At 40.8% G+C, this 21,078-nt stretch overlaps 1 protein-coding gene and 1 non-coding gene across 2 annotated transcripts; one reads left to right on the top strand and one right to left on the bottom strand.

Moving 5' to 3' along the window:
• Positions 1 to 6,082: 6,082 nt before the first annotated feature.
• LOC138869760 (uncharacterized) lies at positions 6,083 to 6,972 on the bottom strand. Its single transcript, XM_070147423.1, has 3 exons — positions 6,760 to 6,972; positions 6,408 to 6,628; positions 6,083 to 6,302 (listed from the first exon to the last, which is right to left on the bottom strand). Exons 1-3 carry the CDS (start codon positions 6,970 to 6,972, stop codon positions 6,083 to 6,085), a joined length of 654 nt encoding a protein of 217 aa, XP_070003524.1.
• Positions 6,973 to 7,802: 830 nt separating this feature from the next.
• LOC138869805 (small nucleolar RNA R71) lies at positions 7,803 to 7,909 on the top strand. Its single transcript, XR_011400058.1, has one exon. It is a non-coding gene; the product is annotated as a small nucleolar RNA R71 (small nucleolar RNA).
• The last annotated feature ends 13,169 nt before the right edge of the window (positions 7,910 to 21,078 follow it).

Genomic DNA, 21,078 nt, shown 5'->3' with positions numbered 1-21,078 from the left:
TTCCTAAAAAATAAAAAATAAAAAAAATTTAACTACACCCGATTCAAGCAAAATCCTTCGAAAAGAACTGCGACACAAAGAAAAACCAAAAGGGAATTGTTACACTACCTAAAAGAAAAAAATTAAAATAAAAGACATATTTTTGGATTTTCACATATATGAATTTTTTTTTCTTTTCGACTCATCTCCCTCAAGAAATCAGTCGACGATATCCATCGTCGGGAAGAGTCAAACTACATACTTAATTTCTAACTATTACAGGCCCGATCGAATTCAGAATTATAGTTTACAGACCAATTGTCTAAGAAAGCAAGAAACAAACAAAGGAAAGTACAAATATAATCAAATATGAGCACCCCACCCCACACTTAAGAGATTACATTGTCCCCAATGCAAAGTAATAAAATCAAGAGTGAAAAGGGGACTCCCTGAGGCCCAAGGCCTAATCATCAACACCCTCGAAGGTGCGCAAATACTTCTCATCATCTGAGGGAATGGAGTTCACATCTTCATCAGGTGGCAGCTATCTTCCTTGCTCCAACCCCAACCACTATTGAGTGATAGCAGAAAGGGGGTAATCTTGCTGCAACTCTTCCAAGTCAGCCTCCTCACGATCAGCTCGAAGGCGCAAGTCAGAAAATAGTAGTTGTAGAGTCTCCTCAACACGGACCATCCTCTGGTCCGAGTTAACAGCCGCAGTAGGGGGGTCGATCACCGCCGTAACATCAAAGGGCCTAATAGGGTAAGATACTGGAATAGTCATGTCATAGTGGTACTCCTCTTCCACAAGGTGTGCACACAACAATCGAGTGATAATACTCGGGTAATGTAGATGGCGAGCACAAATTGGTCTCACTTTAGCCATATTTTCAAGCATGATCTTACCAAGGTCGAACTGCATCCGAGTCAACAAGGCATAAATCAAACACACCTTCAGTCGGGGTACATCAGTGTCACTTCCAGTCGGCATGATCTTGGCATTAATCAACTGCAATAGAACCTTGGCTGGCCGCTAGAAAGTTGCCTTCTTCATATCCTTATGGAATTCATTAGCATCTCGTGTCCATGCGGCAGAAGAGTCAGCACCACATAACAGGCGGCGAATAGACGGATAGTCTGGTCGACGGAGAAACCTCTGAAAGAGTTTGTGGGAATGCTCTGTGAATCCCATAATCCGATTGATCACCCGGGAGGAGAATGGAATCACTTTACTCCTTACACGCACTTCGTAAACAGCATCTAGGTTGGCTTCAGGTTACCAGTTAGCATAAAATTCTTTCACTAGGTTTACATTCACTGCATCACCCCGACGGAACAGACTGTCGAAACCCAAAGCCCGAATATTGTTGTAACTTTCACCATATTTACGGGCCAACTTCCCATCGTCAATAGAAACCTCAGGATCTGGGTGGACTGACGGGACAAATGTCTGAAACCAGCGTCGAGCATGGACAGGGACAACCCGTATACCATATTTTCATGCTGGCACCACATCCGCATCAGGGTCAATGCGCTCCTCTTTCTCTTCTACTGGGGTGGGGGGAGGTGCCCGTCTCCCACCACGGCGGCTGCTAGAATCAACCTCATATGAACAAGTGTTAGAGCATTTGCTCGGGCGGCGTGACATTCTACCTGCACAAGACGAAAAATATCATCCACAATACGAAAACCCAAAATAAAACCAAAAGGGGTAACCACCCCACACTTATGTTATTGGCATGTTCACAAGTAAAATGTATATCATGGACCCAAACTATCCCGATGGAAGTACGCCGCAAGCAATCAACAATCCCCCAACCACCAACATAATAGAACAACTACAAAATCACAGACTATACTAGTTAAACATACAAAATTAAGAAGCTAAGCTAGTAACTACGAAGAGAAATAAAAGACATTATACTAATGCACTACTAGCCAACTTCACAAAATACAATATATCACTACACAAGCACAAAACATGAATTGAATATACAAAATAGCACCTAGCACACATTTTCTCATAGCAATTATTCTCCACTAAGCCACAATGTCACTTTCAAGGTCATTGAGGCATTTAGTCAAACACATGACATTCATCACAGTTACCTCAAATTTCAACTTTAATTCTTCCAATATTACTACACAACCCATACCAATCAACCATCCTACCATCACCATAATGTAACAATGGCACAAAGTGCTCCAAATTTGCACAAATACACCACCAATTTTCGGCCTTTAAGGCACCTCCACACAACTTCATAATAAATTTTTTTTAGAGGCATCAAGACATGCTAAAAATCTTCCACAAGGATAAGCACAATGAAAACCCAACAAGTGAAGCACCAATCATGGCCAAAGTAAGCAATTAAATTGAAAAACAATTTAATTAGCATCAATACACTACCTAGGGTTTAGTTGAAATTAACTATACTACTAATGACACTAAATTACTTAAAGAAAAGAGAAGAGAGTAGAGAAACTTACCTTTAGGAAGAATGGAAGGGATGTGATGTGTGTGTGTGGGAAGGAAATTGGAGAAGAAAAGAGAATGGGGGAGTTGGGGGAAGGGTTTGGCCGTTTGGAATGAAAGAGCAAGAGAAAGAGAAAAAGAACAAGGGGCTAGGGGGAGGGGCAGACATAGAGAACAAGGGGCGGCGCCCCATGTGGCGCGGTAGGCCATTTTTCACAGAGTTCGATTTATTTTCGACATTTAGCTTCCGGGTTGCACCCCGACTCTATTATGTACTTATTTTATGTTCAATTCATGCTTGTACCTGCCCAATAAAGTCTCATAACTCCTAAATCCTAATAATCGTAAACTACAATTATGGGTTAGTGAGGTTAACAATTGGGTTGTCTCCCAATAAGCGCCTGATTTAACGTCGCGACACGACGCAGATTAGCGTATTTAAGGCTCGCTCGACCTCTGAGGTTCGGTCAGGTGGATCTCAGACACTTCCTTTATTTTATTCATGCCCACATATAGTTTCAATCTCTGCGCATTAACTCTAAATGCACAAGAGTCTTTCTTTGCAGCAATCTCTACAGCACCTGAAGGGAATACTTCGACCACTCGAAATGGTCCAGACCATCGTGACCTGAGTTTACCCGGAAATAGCCTTAATCGTGAGTTATAAAGCAACACCATATCTCCGGGATTGAAATTTCTCTCCACAATGTTCTTGTCATGCAACCTCTTCATTTTTCCATGTACAACCTTGTGCTCTCAAAAGAAAGATGTCTAAACTCATCGAGCTCATGCAATTCTGTGATTCTCATTGTGCCCGCAGCCTCGATGTCAAGATTCAGCTGTTTCAATGCCCACCAAGCTCTATGTTCGAGTTCCACTAGCAAATGGCAGGCCTTCCTAAACACCAACTTGTATGGTGACATACCAATTGGAGTTTTGAAAGCAGTTCTATAGGCCCAGAGTGCATCATCTAGCTTTTTTGCCCAATCAGTTCTTGTGGCGTTCACAGTCTTGGTTAGCACACTCTTTATCTCTCTGTTGGACACTTCAACCTGTCCACTAGTTTGTGGGTGATAAGGGGTAGCCACCTTGTGGCGTACATCATACTTTGCAAGCAACTTCTCGAAAGCTCTATTACAGAAGTGAGTGCTCCGTCACTGATAATCACTCTTGGTGTCCCAAATCTGGTGAATATGTTCTTCTTCAAAAATCCCACCACCACTCTTGCATCATTAGTGGGCAACGCTATAGCTTCTACCCATTTGGACACGTAATCCACAGCAACAAGTATGTACTTATTGCCATATGAGCTGACGAAGGGACCCATGAAGTCAATCCCCCAGACATCAAACACTTCTACCTCTTGAATTGGGTTCATGGGGATCTCATGGCGACGGAAAATGTTCCCAATCCGCTGACATTCATTGCAGCCCTTCACCCATTGGTGCGCATCTTTAAACACCGTTGGCCAAAAGAATCCGGCCTCAAGCACTTTCGCAACTGTCCTGACCCCTCCAAAATGTCCTCCATACACCGATGCGTGACAAGCCTACAAAACAGAAGATTGTTCTATCTCGGGGACACAACTCCGGATCATATTGTCAACACATATTCTAAACAGGTAAGGCTCATCCCAATAATACATGTGGCAGTCACGATAAAACTTTTTATTTTGTACAAATGAAAGGTCATAGGGAACTATACCGCAGGCCAGGTAATTTGCAAAGTCTGCATACCATGGCACTTCCTCCAGACTAGTAGCGAGCAGCTGCTCGTCTGGAAAGGTTTCCAAAATATCCTCAACCTCAACTGCATTTTCAACTCCCTCAAGTCATGATAGATGATCAGCGACTTGGTTGTCTATGCCCTTACGGTCACGAATTTCAAGATTGAATTCTTGCAGCAGCAATACCCAACGAATCAAGTGTGGCTTAGACTCTTTCTTCTCAATCAAGTACCTGAGAGCTGCATGATCAGTGTATACAATTACCTTAGAACCGATCAGATATGATCTGAACTTGTCAAAAGCAAACACCACAACCAACATCTCCTTCTCAGTCACAGTATAGTTCAGCTGGGCTCCACTCAGTGTTCTACTAGCATAGTAGATTGGATACATCAACTTGTCCTTCCTCTGTCCCAACACTGCCCCTACTGCGTAGTCACTTGCATCACACATGAGTTAGAATGGCTGCTCCCAGTCAGGGGCAACTATGATAGGTACTGAGACCAGCCTCCTTTTTAGCTCTTCGAATGCTACCCTGCAATCATCAGAAAACAAGAAAGGGTGATCTTGTTCTAACAACTTACAGAGAGGGTTGGCAATTTTTGAGAAGTCTTTTATGAATCTCCGGTAGAAACCGGCATGTCTGAGGAAGCTCCCGATTGCTTTTACTGAAGTTGGAGGGGGTAACTTTGCTATCACATCCACATTAGCACAATCTACCTCAATTCATTTGCTTGACACTCGGTGCCCCAAGACAATGCCCTCTTGTACCATGAAATGACACTTCTCCCAATTCAGAACCAGGTTAGTCTCGATACACCATTTCAGCACACGAGTTAGATTTATCAGGCACTCATCAAATGGGTTCCCCACCACTGAGAAGTCATCCATGAACACTTCCATTATATCCTCTACTATGTCAGTGAAGATGGCCATCATGCACTGTTGGAATGTGGCAGGTGCGTTGCATAGGCCAAAGGGCATCCTCCAAAAGTCATAAATGCCATACGAGCAAGTTAAAAAGGTCTTTCTCTGTCCTCCGATGCAATGGAGATCTGGTTGTATCCTGAGTACCCATCCAAAAAATAGAAGTGTGACCTCCCTGCCAATCTGTCTAACATCTGATCAACGAAGGGAAGTGGGAAGTGGTCTTTCCGGGTGGCTAGATTTAGCTTTCTATAATCCATGCAAATTCTCCAGCCCGTGACTGTTATTGTAGAGATCAATTCATTGTTGTCATTCATAACTACCGTCATGCCACCCTTCTTAGGTACACATTGAACTGGGCTAACCCAGCTGCTGTCAGAGATTGGGAAAATAATTCCCGCATCTAACCACTTTATTACTTCCTTCTTCACCACTTCCTTCATGTTAGGGTTCAGCCTTCTTTGGTGTTCCCTGGAAGGTTTGTGTCCCTCTTCTAGTAGAATTTTGTGCATACAGTAGGCGGTACTGATCCCCTTTATATCTGCCATGGTCCACCCAATAGCAGTCTTACACTCCTTAAGTACCTGCAAGAGTTGTTGCGCCTGCGCATCTAACAAACTAGATGAGATAATAACAGGTAATGTGGAGTTAGGTCCAATGAATTCATACCTGAGATGGGAGGGCAATGTCTTTAACTCCAACTTTGGTGGTTCTTCGATAGATGGCTTGGCTGGAGGAGTCTCTCGATTTTCCAAGTGCAAGAGCTCAAATTCTAGAGTTCTATCCCAGAACCCTCTACCTTCTAACACCAACACCCATTCCGCCAGTTCCTCTCCATTCACCTCATCCAAATTCATCAAACATGCAGCAAGGGGGTCCTCAATGGTTAGCATCTCATCATCAGTCTCTACGATTACATCCACGGAATCAATAAGAGAGCAATTAGCGAATTCACTTGGTCTCCTCATAGATTTCTACATATTGAATGTTATCTCCTCATCGTTCAATATCATCTTGAGCTCGCCGGTTTCATAATCAATGAGAGCTCTCCCCGTGGCCAATAATGGTCTTCCCAAAATTATGGGAATCTCTTCATCCACTTTGCAGTCTAAGATCACAAAATTTGCAGGGAACACAAATTTCCCTACCTGAATTAGCACATCATCCAGGATACCAGATGGTCGTTTCACAGTCCTGTCAGCCAGCTGCAACAACATAGATGTGGGTCTAGCTCTTCCAATGCCCAGCCTCTTATAAATCGCCAGGGGCATAAGATTGATGTTGGCCCCTAGATCACACAGTGCTTTAGCAAAAGCAAAATTACCAATAGTGCATGGAATTGTAAAGCTCCCTGGGTCAGATAGCTTTTCTGCAATTGGTCTAGTCACCACTGCACTACAGGTCTGAGTAAGAGTAACTATGGCCAAGTATTGGAAATCAAACTTTTGGGACATCAAGTCCTTCATCATTTTTGCATACCCAGGCTTCTCCTTCAAAGCTTCAATCAATGGTATGTTTACCTGGATTTGTTTCAGCATTTCAAAGAACTTCCTGTATTGCTCCCCCTTTTGGTACTTAGCCAGCCTCTGAGGGAAGGGGCAGGAGGTATCTTCTTCCCTATCAATTGGGATTGATCTTTATCGGCTACTACATCAACTACTGGTTCCTGGACTGTCTCAGCTTCTTTCTCGGTCTCATTCTGAATGCTATTTTCTTCCTGGGCAGGCTGGACTATCTCCTTTGTCAGTTTTGTTGACTCATCAAGCTCAATGGGCACTGGTATAAGTGCCACAGCCTGTCTAGTTTTTCGAGCCCTCTCTTGCTCTACATCTAGATCTCTGACATTACGTAGACTCACTGACATTAGCTGCTTTGGGCCTTAATCTTTTGGATTTATCTGGGTGTCTGCAGGTAGTGTCCCATGAGGACGATTGTTCAGAGACAAAGAAATTTGGCCCACCTGCACTTCAATATTCTTGATTGTTGCATCATGTGCATCTACTCTATCATTAATCTTTGCATTGGACCCAATAACTTACTGCATCATTGCCTCAAGTCTAGCAAACCCATCTTCCTGTCTTCCACCATGCTGTTGCTGAGGCGGGTGATAGCCCTGCTACTGATTTTGGTTATTATATCCCTATGGCCTTGGATAAGGTGTCATATTGTTCAGAGGTCTCATACCTCCCATGTTTCCATTGTTGAACTGTGGCTGGACTGACCTGTATTGCTGATTTGCTGGCCCCAATTCTGACCACTCTATCTCTGGCCTCTATAATTAGACACATAGTTCATGTCTTCAGGGTAGTGATAATGACCATGTTCCGCATTCCACTGGTTACCAATTGGCTGATTAATGCAAGATGCGCACAAGCCCCCATTGGTAGTATCTATAATGTGTACCTGCTGCTTCTGACCTGACTCTTCCACCTTTTTGGTGAGTATACTCATCTGTGTAAGGTGGCCATATTTTCAGCCATATAGTTGGATGGATCTAAGGGCACTGAGTGAACCACTGGAGTGATAGGTGCATTCCTGGTTGTCCTTCCCAAATTTTGTGACATCTTGTCAAGCAGACTCTAGCCTTCTCTCCATGTTTTGCTCAAAAATGCTTCACCAGCTGAAGCATCAACAATGTTCTTCACGCTATCTGACAATCCCATGTAAAACCGCTGCCCCAACATCATATCTGGAATACCGTGGTGCGGGCATATAACTAGCATCCCTTTGAAGCGCTCTCATGTTTCATGTAGTGTCTCAATTGATCTCTGTTTAAAACTTAAAATTTCATCAATTTGTTGAGTAGTCTTATTGGGTGGATGGAAGTTGTTATGGAATTGCCTGACTAACTCCTCCCAAGTTGTTACGGAATTAATAAGAAGCGAGTTTAGCCAGGTCTGGGCAGCTCCTGTCACTGAGAATGAAAACAATAACAGCTTGATCGCTTCCAGTGTTACGTTGGGCTGCCTTTGGGTTTTGCAGATAGGCAGGAAATTCTTCAAGTGCTACCGAGGATCTTCGACTTGTGACCCCGAAAATAGTCCCTTGTTCTGCAACAAGTGCAACATGTTATTCATGATTTGGAAAGACTCAGCTTGTATCTGCGGGACTACAATCGCTGTGGAGAAATTTTCAGCTGTAGGTTGTGCCCAGTCATAGAGAGCAGCCTCTAGCACTATTGGTACCGTTGGGTTTTCCTCGTGATCTCCCATGACTGTTTCGAATTGTGCAGTTGTTGGTTGTTGTTTGTTTTTCTGGTTGGCCCGATTCAAGGCCTTGAAAACTTTCTCGGGATCTAATAATGCTTCAAATACTTCACCAGATCTAGTTTCTAGGCATGCACTTGTGCAACCAAGTCAACAAACGCTAAAATTTCAATGTAAAGATTGGGTGTAGAGAAAACTGACTACACTATGAATTTTTGTACTTCTTTAATTGTAATTGATAACACCGTTAATTCCCCGGCAACGGTGCCAAATTTTGATCATGCCCAACTATGCCTTATGAAAAGGACATGCAGACGTTGCAAATATAATCTGAGTATTTCGCCCAGAGTCAAACCCACAAGGAATTAACCTACCAATTACTCTTATCAAACTTACTAAATTCTACGTAATCAACTTCCCAAACGTTTTGAATAACAGTTGAGGATATTTTTACTAACTATGACGAACTACAATTATGTAAGTAAAGACTAACTATGATTAAGTTGTAAACAATTAAGAGAAAGATCTAAGGTAGTGATTTCCCCTATTGATGGAATCCTTTCCGGTTATGTTTCACATAGATTCACTTAATCGTCTCTATCAATCATGAGCACTCTTATTACCGCAAATCTCTCCCGAGTAATCATGATAATTTATTAGACACACTCTTCCGAGTTACGCTAGCTGACTTTTTTTTTATTACAGCTCACTTTAGATTGCTTCCAAAGTTTCGTTATCCCTAATCCCACCTTTAAACCCGCAGTTATAGATCTCTCTTATACTTTGGGAGTGATGTTGTTCAATATCTACCTAAATATGCACTCTCTCCCAAGTTATGCACACTAAATAGGCCCAGCTAATTGAGGATCCTATCAATTAACTACAACAAGAACATAGTTGAACAAATAGAGATTAAACCAGGCATACTATATTAACATAACAAGAAGTTCATCCTTCAATAGGTTCCATCAAAACCTTAGACTAAATATTTAGCTACTCATAATCGTGCTCATAATTTCCCAAATAAATTGCATAATTAAATTACAAAGCAAAGATGAAGGAATGAAGAATTTGATGCCAATCTCCTCCGGAAATTGCTCCAAACATTTTCTCCGTTACGCAATAGCCTCCCTAGGTCTAAGATATGTCAAAAGTCTTCAAAATATCATTTTACATGTATTTATACCAAGTAGGGTCGGGCCCAGATGAAAAAAAACCTTTTCTACGCGAACTAGGACTGGCTCTGTAGAATTTGCACAACCGCGCCACAGGCTGCGGCGCGGTAGTGCATTTTATCTGCAGCCTCATATTTTCGATTCAAGCTCAACTTTACACTGCTGCGTCGCACCTTGCGGCACCCCATGTGGCGCAACAGTGCAATTTTCTCAGAGTGAACTTTTTTCGTCCCCTTTTAACATCCAGACTTGGTACACGACCTCCAAATACGATCTCGGCTTAATGCATTGGGCTTTTACACAGGCTTCAAAACTCCAAATCGATCAATTTAGCTCTAAATTAACTTTTGAGCTCCGGATCGCTTCCTGCAAGGCATAAAACACGTACTAAGTGTAATTCACTGTCATTTGAGCTCAAACACACATAAAAATGGAATCATTGGAATATAATACCATGGCTAATACACGGGTTTCTAGCCTAACATCAAATTTCACCTCTCCTATTGTCATGCTATCTTTTCATAGCTGTTTGTCTTATTTGGGATTTATCATCATCTCCTCCTGATATTTTTTAGTCTTAGGTGAAGCTAAGATTATTCTTCCCTAATTGAATTGTCGAATATCCTCGTAATTGTTCAACCTTAAAAGGAGTTTAGATAACATATATCTTTGTTGACTTGCCTTTATTTGGGACTACTTGACTTGTGTTGACTTCTTTGTTATTGGCTTATATATTGTGGGATCGTTTCTACATATTAGTTTTTTCTTTTGTCGAACTGTTCCCTTTATGCCTAGTATTCTTTTCTGTAGTTATTCCTTGTGAACTAGTTCTACCATTTCCTTGTGATTTATAGTTCTTAAGTTGATTTACTTGTCGTACCTTGTATTATTGTCATTATTATTGTTATATGTATTGTGGTGATGTACGTGTTTGTTGATGTGCTGTAACTGTTGTTTCTGTTGGTTGCGCTGCATATTTACTTTGGGACTATGGAACAGTATTCCGAGAGATCGCCCTGCATGTTTACTTTGGGACTATGGAACTGTATTCCGGGAGATCCACCTGTACATTTATGTTTGGGACTACGGGACGGTATCCCGGGAGATCCCCATGTACTGGATATTTACTTTGGGACTACAGAACCGTATTCCAAGAGATCCCCCTTCACCTTTATGATTTGGACTACGGGATGGTACCCCGAGAGATCCTTTATACATTTATGTTTGGGACTGCGGGACGGTATCCTGGGAGATCCCTTGTTAATATCACTGTGTTCTGAGCTATCATTTTCATTGATCCTATGCTGTGTAAACATTATATGTGATGTCCGTTCTATTCCTTATACTTACTAGCTGGTATGAACTATGTTAGGACACTTGCACAAGTATACGTGTGGCTAAGAACCCTTATCGAATAGGAGGCTTCTTGATATTGCTGAGTATAGGCACTCACCCTTGTTTATTTGCCTTCCATGTGAGAATGTTTCTTTTGGGCACGTGAGTTGTCGGTAGGATTATGAGGTGTGATGAGGGCACATGATTCCAAATGTTAAGGTTCAGGTATCGAGACCCGTATTGTATGATTATAAGATAAGGTTTCACAGGGTGACTTATATTCAAAAGATATTTACTTGAAAGGGTTATATTCAAAAGGTATTTATTTTTAGAGAACTATTTAGAAAATTATTTACTTGATGGAAGTATATTTCGAAATATTTTTTTATCACTTGAAGGATTTGACTAATTGATTGGAGTTTTTTGGCTAAAACCTAATGTAAAAACTGCCGTAGTTACTAAGTTATGACTTTTCCTTACTATATTTGTGATTTCGGATTTGGGTATTTCCGTTCATTTTTCTATTTTTATAATGGTGTTTCGTTGTTACTCGTTGTTTTCTTTCCTTATTACAACTACTGCATTGTTAGCCACATCGCGTAGTCTTTAAATAAATATCATGTTCTATTGTTTTTATATTTATATTTGGTCAATTTATTAGACCAGTAGGTATCTTGACTGGTCCTCGTCACTAATCCACCGAGGGTAGTCTTGATACTTACTGGGCACCGCTATGGTGTGCTCATACTCACTTCTGCATATTTTTGTGTGTAGATCAAGGTATTGTTCGATAGTAGCTATGCGGATTCTTGCCGAGGAGACTCAAGGTAGCCCTGCTATTGCGTTCGTAGGCTTCGGAGTCACCTTCCTATTTCATATTCACACTGATGTACTTATTTCCATACGGTTGTATTTAGAAGTTATAGCGAAACTCTGTAGAGCTCATGACTTGTACTACCAGGTTTTGAGAATTATAAATTTTATAGAGATTTCTGCTTCGAGACTATTAAATTTTATTTATTATTGTTGTATTTCAGTAAGAGTTAGGCTTACCTAGTCCCTAAGACTAGGTGCCATCATGATACCCAAATGGAGGGAAAGTTGGATCATGACACAACATATACTACCTATATATTCCAAAAACACCAATCTGCATAACAAAACTTCATAAGAAAAAATAGAAATAACTTAGAATAAGCATAAAATTCCCCCACACTTAAAATGCTTTATCCTCCTAAATGAAGACGTCACATGAGGAAGAAACCTAATTTTTTATTTTATTTTATTTCCTTCGGCACCTTCTCCTTCTCCTTTTAATATATCACTTGGGACCCAATTTTCATCAGAATCAGATTCAGAACTAGTATCTTCATCCACCATCACAGCCTTTCCTTTTCCTTTTCCTTTTCCTTTTCCTTCCACAATGGTCTTTGCTCTCTTTTTTGGAGGATGTCCCTCTTGTATTGTTAGTGCACTTGTGGAGGATGGATAAATTTCAGCAAAATCAACTACATCAATATTGCTCAGATCCAGTAAATTACTGACAAAATTACTGCTATGATTTAATATTAGATCTGGTGGAATATGTGTCAATGGTTGTGGTGATGGGCTATTAGGTTGCTGTTGGACTAGTTTCTAAATGTTATCAGGGATATAGAACCTCGAGATTGAAGTGGTTGTTGGATCTGCCCAGTAAATAGGCGGATAACTCGGCATTCCTGTGAAGCCCCATATTTCAGCCATCTGACATTGCATATTTCAGAGAGTACATATCATAGATGAGTTATAAATGATGTCTTGTATCTGTATATGCTCCACTCTGAAATCCCTGATCAATTATTCCTTCCAAATTCCCAAATCTCTGCTCCATATTATCAAAGCTCAAATTCATCCTTGCAAATTGCTCGATTAATTGCCCAATTTGGTATCAGACACCTCTTTTACGCTGGCTTCTAGACTCTAGCAATGGTTCCTTCCCTCTTGGTCCTTTCACTCTCTCCATTCTATTTCAAAATGATTTATTAATGTATTTGGAATACCTGTAGACAATCATTCTTGGGCTAGGATGAACACCATTTATTTTACAAAGTAAAGTTATGGTAGATGGGTGCTATAAACTTCTCACATTAGGATCATTTCTACAATTAATCATGTGGGTGTTTATGAATCTACCCACATTCAGAGGCTTTTTCATGCAAATAGCATAGAGCAATGCTACTCTTGGTGTATAGATGTCATATTGATGTGAGTTTGGGAGTAGCCTATTATCAATAAAGCTCAAGATTTGCCTAGCATAGTAGCCAATATTCTTGCGAAGAAGTTTACTTTTTTGCCCTTCAGAGTTATATGCCCAATTTACTCCTCTTGGACATAAATCTGACTCCACTAAATCCCAATTAGGATTTTTTAGAAAAAGCATTGTTTCTCTGTCATCAACTTCTTCAAGAAAATGAAGACCATTAATAGTTTCAGCAGAAAAATTAATAGGCCTTCCTCTCACCATGGAAATATTTGTGGCTGAGTTGATGTTTTGGTAACATTTCAAAGCTAGCTCAAGGCAAAAATCACCAGGTGGGTGTGAAAATTCTTCTCACTGGTAATATTGGATGAGTTGAGCTATGAACTGATCCCAAATTTCATCTTCTTCATTAAACTGAATCCCTTTTCAGGAATTGTTCTTCGGTTTGAGCTCCTTTGAAACCAGTTCTCATCATCTCTTTTGGGAGGCATTTTGTTAGCATGGAAAGAAGAAGTGAGCTAAGGAAGAAAATCAATTGGAAATGAATTTTTTTTGGATGACTTATACTGTGAAGTTGGGGTGCTTTATTCTTTGCCTTAAAGAGTGGACCCCGCTTTTATTTATAGGAAAAAGACAATTACTAAAGATCTTGAGAAGTACAGATACATCAAGTCTTTTTGCTAAATGCATCCTGAATTTTGCTTCATTTTTTGTTCCTTTTCTTTTAAAAGAAATTATTAATTGTACTATATTGTGTCTGATGCCTTAAAAAATGTAACTTGAATCATTTTTGTGTTAGTTAAGTCAAATCACGAGAATTGAGGAGCACAGATACATCAGACTCTTTGTAATTTCCAAAGCTTATCATTGTTTCTACTATATTTATTTTCTATAAATGGGAAAAAGAATGACCTCACACATCTCATGCCATCAATAGTTGTAATATGTACTTTTCAACCTACTACGTGAGAACAACTAGAATTAGTACATTTTTTTCTTTCTTTTTCTTCTCAAGTTTTTAATATGCTTTTATTTACAATGTAGTCTATTACTATATTAGTTTAATATATGTACTTTCTATACAACAATCTGCTTAAAATACCAATACATATTTAAAATATATATTTAAGGATCTTTTCCTCTTCATTTTTTTGGTTTGAATACTTATACACATATATACATACACAAACACACACAACAACAAAAATAGATATATGGGATATAATTGCATCATAAAAAAATTGAAGAAGAAGAAGAAGTAATTAGTTCTAAGTTTATTGTCGTCAGCTCGACTTATTCTTTTACTGTTAACTTACCTGATGATGGTTGCAGATACAGTTTTATCAAATCCTCCATTGACATATAGCTTTAATTTGTGCCCATCAACTTTAAATTTATTTTCTCCATTTACTTTGTTGTCGTCCTCCTGTTATTGGATCTCAACTGCTCCATAGGGTGTGATGTTTGTAACCAAGAAAGGACCAGTCCAACGTAATTTATACTTTCCTGGAAAAAGTTTTAATCTACTATTGTATAGAAGCACCAAATCTCCAATCTTGAACTCTTTTCTCTTAATCAGATTGTCATGCCATTTTTTGTTTTTTCTTTGAAAATTCTTGCATTCTCATATGCCTTCATTCTCAACTCATCTAGCTCATTTACCTGCATAAATCTGTTCTTTGCGGTAGATATTAGTTCACAATTTAATGCTTTTAGTGTCCAAAAAGCCTTATGTTCAAGCTCAACCGGTAAATGACAAGCTTTTCCAAAGACTAATCTATATGGAGATGTACCAATTGGCGTTTTGAACATTGTTCGATATGCCCATAATGCATCCAATTTTAAGGCCCGATCTTTACGAGAAATTTCAACCGTCTTTTCAAGTATTCTATTTAATTCTCGGTTAGAAACTTCAACTTGTCCTTGTGTCTGAGCGCAATATGGTGTACATGTTTTATGAGTTACACCATATTTTGCCAGTAACGAGGAAAATTGCTTATTCATGAAGTGGGTTCTTTGATCACTAATAATGACTCAAGGTGTGCCGAATCTGGTAAAAATTTTTTTTTAGAAATTCACACACCGTTCGAGCATCATTTTTCCTTGAAGGAATGGCTTCAACCTATCTTGATACGTAATTTACCACCACAAGAATGTATTCATAAGAATACGATGAAGGAAAAGGACCCATGAAGTGTATTTCTCAAACGTCGAATATTTCACAAACATATTGTCATGACCCCGGTTCATCCTCCGTGAACCATCGTGACGACACCTAGTCCTTTACGACTAGGTAAGCCTAAATTGCAGAAGATAACCAAAGTGCGGAATAAAAACAAATTAAAAGAGAATGAAGAATGATAAAACAGTGTTTAAAAGTGTCGCTCGGCATATACAACACAACATTCTTAGAATCAAGTACACTATCCCAAAACCCGGAAACTCACGGAACAACAAGCCTTTGGATATCTACAATGTCTAACTCCAGAATATCTAACAAGGGAAAGAAATACAGAAGGGCAAATGTTTAAAAGCTAGAATAGAAAGGGACTCTTCGGTCTGCGGACGTGGCAGATGTACCTCGAAGTCGCTGGAGCAGTCGCCTCGCCTCAAGAGTGATAGGACCGAGTCGCAGTACCTGGATCTGCACTTGAAAAACATGCGTAGAAAGGGAATGGGTACACCACAGCGGTACTCAGTAAGTGTCAAACCTAACCTCGGTCGGGTAGTGACGAGGATGGTCAGGGCCCTACTGAGGTTAAATAAAATATAAAATTTGGCAGTGTAGAACAGAACAATATAAATAAATACAGTGGTAAAAGTAACAAAGGATATAAAAAGCGCAACAACAACTATTACAGAGACAAGGCAAAACACGGAAAGAAATGCGACTTAGCACCAAAATAACAACTGGGAATCTCCCAAAATAAACAGACAAGAGGGAGCTACCGGAATCCCACATCCGTAGTCCCAAAATAAATATACAACAGCAATAGGGAAATATACAGAAATGAAAAAATTTCATATTAAGATAATAAGTGATTCTAGCCTAGCATGCTGCACATAATTCAGGTAAGGCAGGTTGATCAAATAAAGCAATTAAGTCACTTAGACATGTTTTCCTAAGCTAACAACATGCTTAATAGTACAAGTAATAAAAACAGGAAAGGAAACATACTAGTGATTACTTAATGAAAACCGGATTTCCAACAATTAGCACAAGTACGCACTCGTCACCTCACGTACAAGGCATTTCAATTGCCAAATATATCAATCCTAAGGGAAAGGTCCCCCACACAAGGTTAGACAAGCCACTTACCTCGAACCAGCTCAAAATCAACTCGAAATCACGCTCTTGCCATGAGTACTCAACTCCAAATGGCCCAAATCTATTCAATTCAATTGTATAATGTGAATAACACTTAAGTGACTGATTCTACAAAGAAATTCTAAGCTAATACGCGAAATTAGCCAAAATGACCAAATCGCCCTCGGGCCCACATCTCGGAATCGGTTAAAATTTATATTTTCAGAATCCTCACACTCTCCCGAATTCATGCATATCAAAATTATCCAAATCTAAGGTCAAATTCCCTATCAAAAGTCGAATTCTAGGTCTAAGAACTTTCTTCCAACTTTTCCCTAATTTTCATCTCCAATCCGAAATTAAATGATGAATTCATATTTGGATTAATTGGTTATAAGCAAAAAGGAGTTAAGAATCATTACCCAATCTATATCTCTGAAAATTCCTCAAAATCTCGCTCAGATCCGAGCTCCCAAGCTTAAGTTTTATAAAAATAGCTAAACCCTCGATTTTGAAATTTTATATTCTGCCCAGGTATTTCCTTCTTCGCGAATGCTGAAGGACCCTCGCATTCGCGAAGCACAACTTCGCTTGGTCTAGCTTTCCTTAATCATGAATGCGATGCACAATCTCCTCCTCCTACGCGAACGTGGGAACACCAGCACGAACGCGTAGGTATAAGACCTCTCAGCTTCGCGAACGCGGGAGAAACTTCGCGAATGCGAAGAATTAAACCTCCCCCATCCCTAACTCCTCTTCGCGAACGTGAGACCCCACTCACGAATGCGATGAAGGAAACCAGAACTGGGCTGCTGCAATTTTCTGCAATTTCTCTAAGTTCCAAAATGATCCGTTGAGCATCCGAAACACACCCGAGGCCCCCGGGACCTCAACCAAACCTACCAACCAATCCTAAAACATAATTCAAACTTGTTAAAACCTTCGGAACACTCAAAACAATATCAAAACACTTATTTTTCATCGGATTCAAGCCTAAGAATTTCAAAAACTCTAAAAATACGCTTTCGATCAAAAAGTCTATCAAAGCTCGTCCGGATGACCTGAAAATTTGCACACACGTCTCATTAAACACTACGGAGCTACTCCAACTTCCAGAATTCCATTCCGACCCTCAGATCAAAATCTTACTATCAAACCGGAAACTTCAAAAATTCAACTTTGAGCATTTCAAGCCTAAATTAGCTACGGACCTCCAAAATACAATCGGAACACGCCCCTAAGCCCAAAATCACCCAACGGAGCTAACAGAATCATCAGATTTCCATTCTGAGGTCGTCTTCACACTGTTCCAACTACGGTCAACTCTCTAACACTTAAGCTCTCATTTAGGGACTAAGTGTCCTAAAATTCTCCGAAACTCAAAACCGAATATCCCGGCAAATCAAAATAGCAAAAATAAACTTGGGAAAAGCAGTTAAGCTAGGAGGTAAGGCAAGCTCATAAGTAACCTCCCTAACGCGCCCCAATATCTCAAAAGGACCAATAAACCTCGGACTCAACTTCCCTTTCTTCCCAAATCTCATAACTCCCTTCATAGGCAAAACCCAAAGCAGAACCCGCTCTCTAACCATATAGGAAATATCACGAACCTTCCGGTCCATGTAACTCTTCTGTCTGGACTGGGTTGTACAAAGCCTATCCTGAATCACCTTAACCTTCTCTAAAACATCCTGAACCAAGTATGTGCCCAATAGTCTAGCCTCACCCAACCTACTGGGGATCTACACCTCCTACCATATAAAGCCTCATACGGTGCCATCTGAATACTGGACTGATAGCTGTTGTTGTAAGCAAACTTCGCCAATGGCGAGAATGGATCCCAAGACCCTCCAAACTCAATCACACACGCACGGAGCATATCCTCAAGAATCTGAATAATGCGCTTGGACTGTCCGTCCGTCTAAGGGTGAAATGATGTACTCAACTCTACTCGAGTACCCAACTTATGTTGAATGGACCTCCAGAACCAGGATGTGAACTGAGTACCTCTATCTGAAATGATGGACACTGGAATACCATGTAGATGAACAATCTCCCGGATATAAATCTCCGCCAATCGCTCCGAAGAAGAAGTAGTACACACAGGAATGAAATGAGCGTACTTGGTCAGCCAATCCACAGTTACCCAAATAGCATTGAACTTTCTCAAAGTCCGTGGGAGCCCAACTGCAAAGTCCATGGTGATCCACTCCCACTTTCACTACAAAATCTCTATCTGCTGAATCAACCCACCCGGTCTTTGGTGCTCATACTTCACCTGCTGACAGGTGAGCCACCGAGCTACAAATCCAACTATATCCTTCTTCATCTGCCTTGACCAGTAGTGTTGTCTCAAATCCTGATACATCTTCGCGGCACCCGGATGGATGGAATACCGCGAACTATGTGCCTCATCTAGAATCAACTCTCGAAGTCCATCAACATTGGGTACACAAATCCAACCTTGCATCCTCAATACCCCATCATCACCAATAGTCACATCTATGGCATCACCATGCTGGACCTTGTCCTTGAGGACAAGCAAATGAGGGTCATCATACTATCGCTCCCTGATACGATCAAATAAGGAAGACCGAGAAACCACGCAAGATAGAACATGACTGGGCTCTGAAAGATCCAATCTCACATCCATCGCCATAGGCCTATCTGATGCTGGTAAATAAGCCAAACTCCCCAAACTCTCTGCCCGGCGACTCAAAGCATCGACCACCATATTGGCCTTTCCCAGGTGATACAAAATAGTGATATTATAGTCCTTCAGCAACTCTAACTACCTCATCTAGCGCAAATTTAGATCCTTTTGCTTGAACAGGTGCTGCAAGCTCCGATGGTCAGTATAAATCTCATAGGGAACCCCGTATAAATAATGGCACCAAATCTTTAGGGCGTGAACAATGGAAGCTAACTCAATGTCGTGAATAGGGTAGTTTTTCTCATGTATCTTCAACTGTCTGGACGCGTTGGCAATCACCTTATCGTCCTACATCAACACCGCTCCGAGGCCAATCCTCGAGGCATCACAATAGACCGTATAAGACCCTGAACCTGTAGGCAATATCAAAATTGGGGCTGTAGTCAAAGCTGTCTTGAGCTTCTGAAAGCTTGCCTCACACTCCTCCGTCAACTAAAACGGAGCACCCTTTTGGGTCAACCTAGTCATAGGAGTTTCAATCGATGAAAACCCCTCCACAAAACGATGGTAGTAGCCCGCCAAACCAAGGAAATGGCAGATCTCGGTAGCTGAGGATGTTCTGGGCCAACTCTACATGGCCTTTATCTTCTTCGGATCCACTTGAATACCCTCACTCGATAGTACGTGGCCTAGGAATGCCATTGAATCCAACTAAAACTCACATTTCGAGAACTTAGCATATAACTTCTTCTCTCTCATAATTTGAATCATAGTCCTCAAGTGCTACTCATGATCTTCCCTACTCCGGGAATACACCAGAATATCATCAATAAAGATAATGACAAATGAGCCAAGATACGACCAGAACACACTGTGCATCAAATGCATAAAGGCTGTTGGGGCATTGGTTAGCCCAAATAACATAACAAGGAACTCGTAATGACCATACCAAGTCCTGAAAGTAGTCTTTGGGATATCTGGCTCCTAAATCTTCAACTGATGGTAACCTGAGCGCAAGTCAATCTTAGAAAACACCCGTGCACCCTGAAGTTGGTCAAACAGATTATCAATACGAGGCAAAGGATAACGGTTCTTCACTGTAACCTTGTTCAACTAGCGATAATCAATACACATACGCATAAACCATACTTTTTCTTCACAAACAAGATAGAAGCACCCCAAGGCAATACACTAGGCTGAATAAAACCCTTATCAAGTAATTCTTGTAACTGATCCTTCAGCTCCGTCAACTCAGGAGGAGCCATACGATACGGAGGAATAGAAATGGGCTGAGTGACCGGCAAAAGATCAATGCCAAAATCAATATCTCTATTAGGCGGCATGCTCGAAATTTCAGCTGGAAACACATCGAGAACCCGTACTACTGGAACTGAATCAACTGAAGGGGTATCAATACTGACATCTCTCACATAAGCTAAATACGCATCACACCCCTTCTCAACCATATGCTAAGTTTTAAGAAAAGAAATAACTTTACTAGGAGTGTGATCTAAAGTACCCCTCCACTCAACACGCGGTACACCTGGCATAGCCAGCGTCACAGTTTTGGCGTGACAATCAAGAATAGCATAATGGGGTGACAACTAGTCCATGCCCAAGATAATATCAAAATCTACCATGTTGAGCAATAATAAATCGGCTTTAGTCTCAAAACCACTAAGTGCAACCAAACATGACCGTTAGATGCGGTCCACAACAAGAGAATCTCCCACAGGACTAGAAACATAAACAGGGGAACTCAAGAATAAGTGGAGCCTAGATCGAATATAACTGATGCATCTCTATGACAAACCAGTATAGTACATGTGATGATAGAATCGAAGGCAACAACCTCGGTACGGGCAGGAAGGGCATAGTATTTGGCCTGGACTCCCCCTCTAGGGCAACCTCTACCTCCCTGACCTCCACCTCTAGTTGGATGAGCAGGTGGGGTAGCAACTGGAGCTGTAACCATAACCTGAGAACTCTGTGGGGCATGCTGTGGCTGAGAATTTTATGGAGGTGCACCCCTCCCAAGTCTGGGGCAATCCCTCA

This window comes from Nicotiana sylvestris, chromosome 5 (assembly GCF_000393655.2).
Source record: "Nicotiana sylvestris chromosome 5, ASM39365v2, whole genome shotgun sequence".
NCBI lineage: Eukaryota > Viridiplantae > Streptophyta > Magnoliopsida > Solanales > Solanaceae > Nicotiana > Nicotiana sylvestris.
This window is presented reverse-complemented; position numbering and strand designations above follow the sequence as displayed.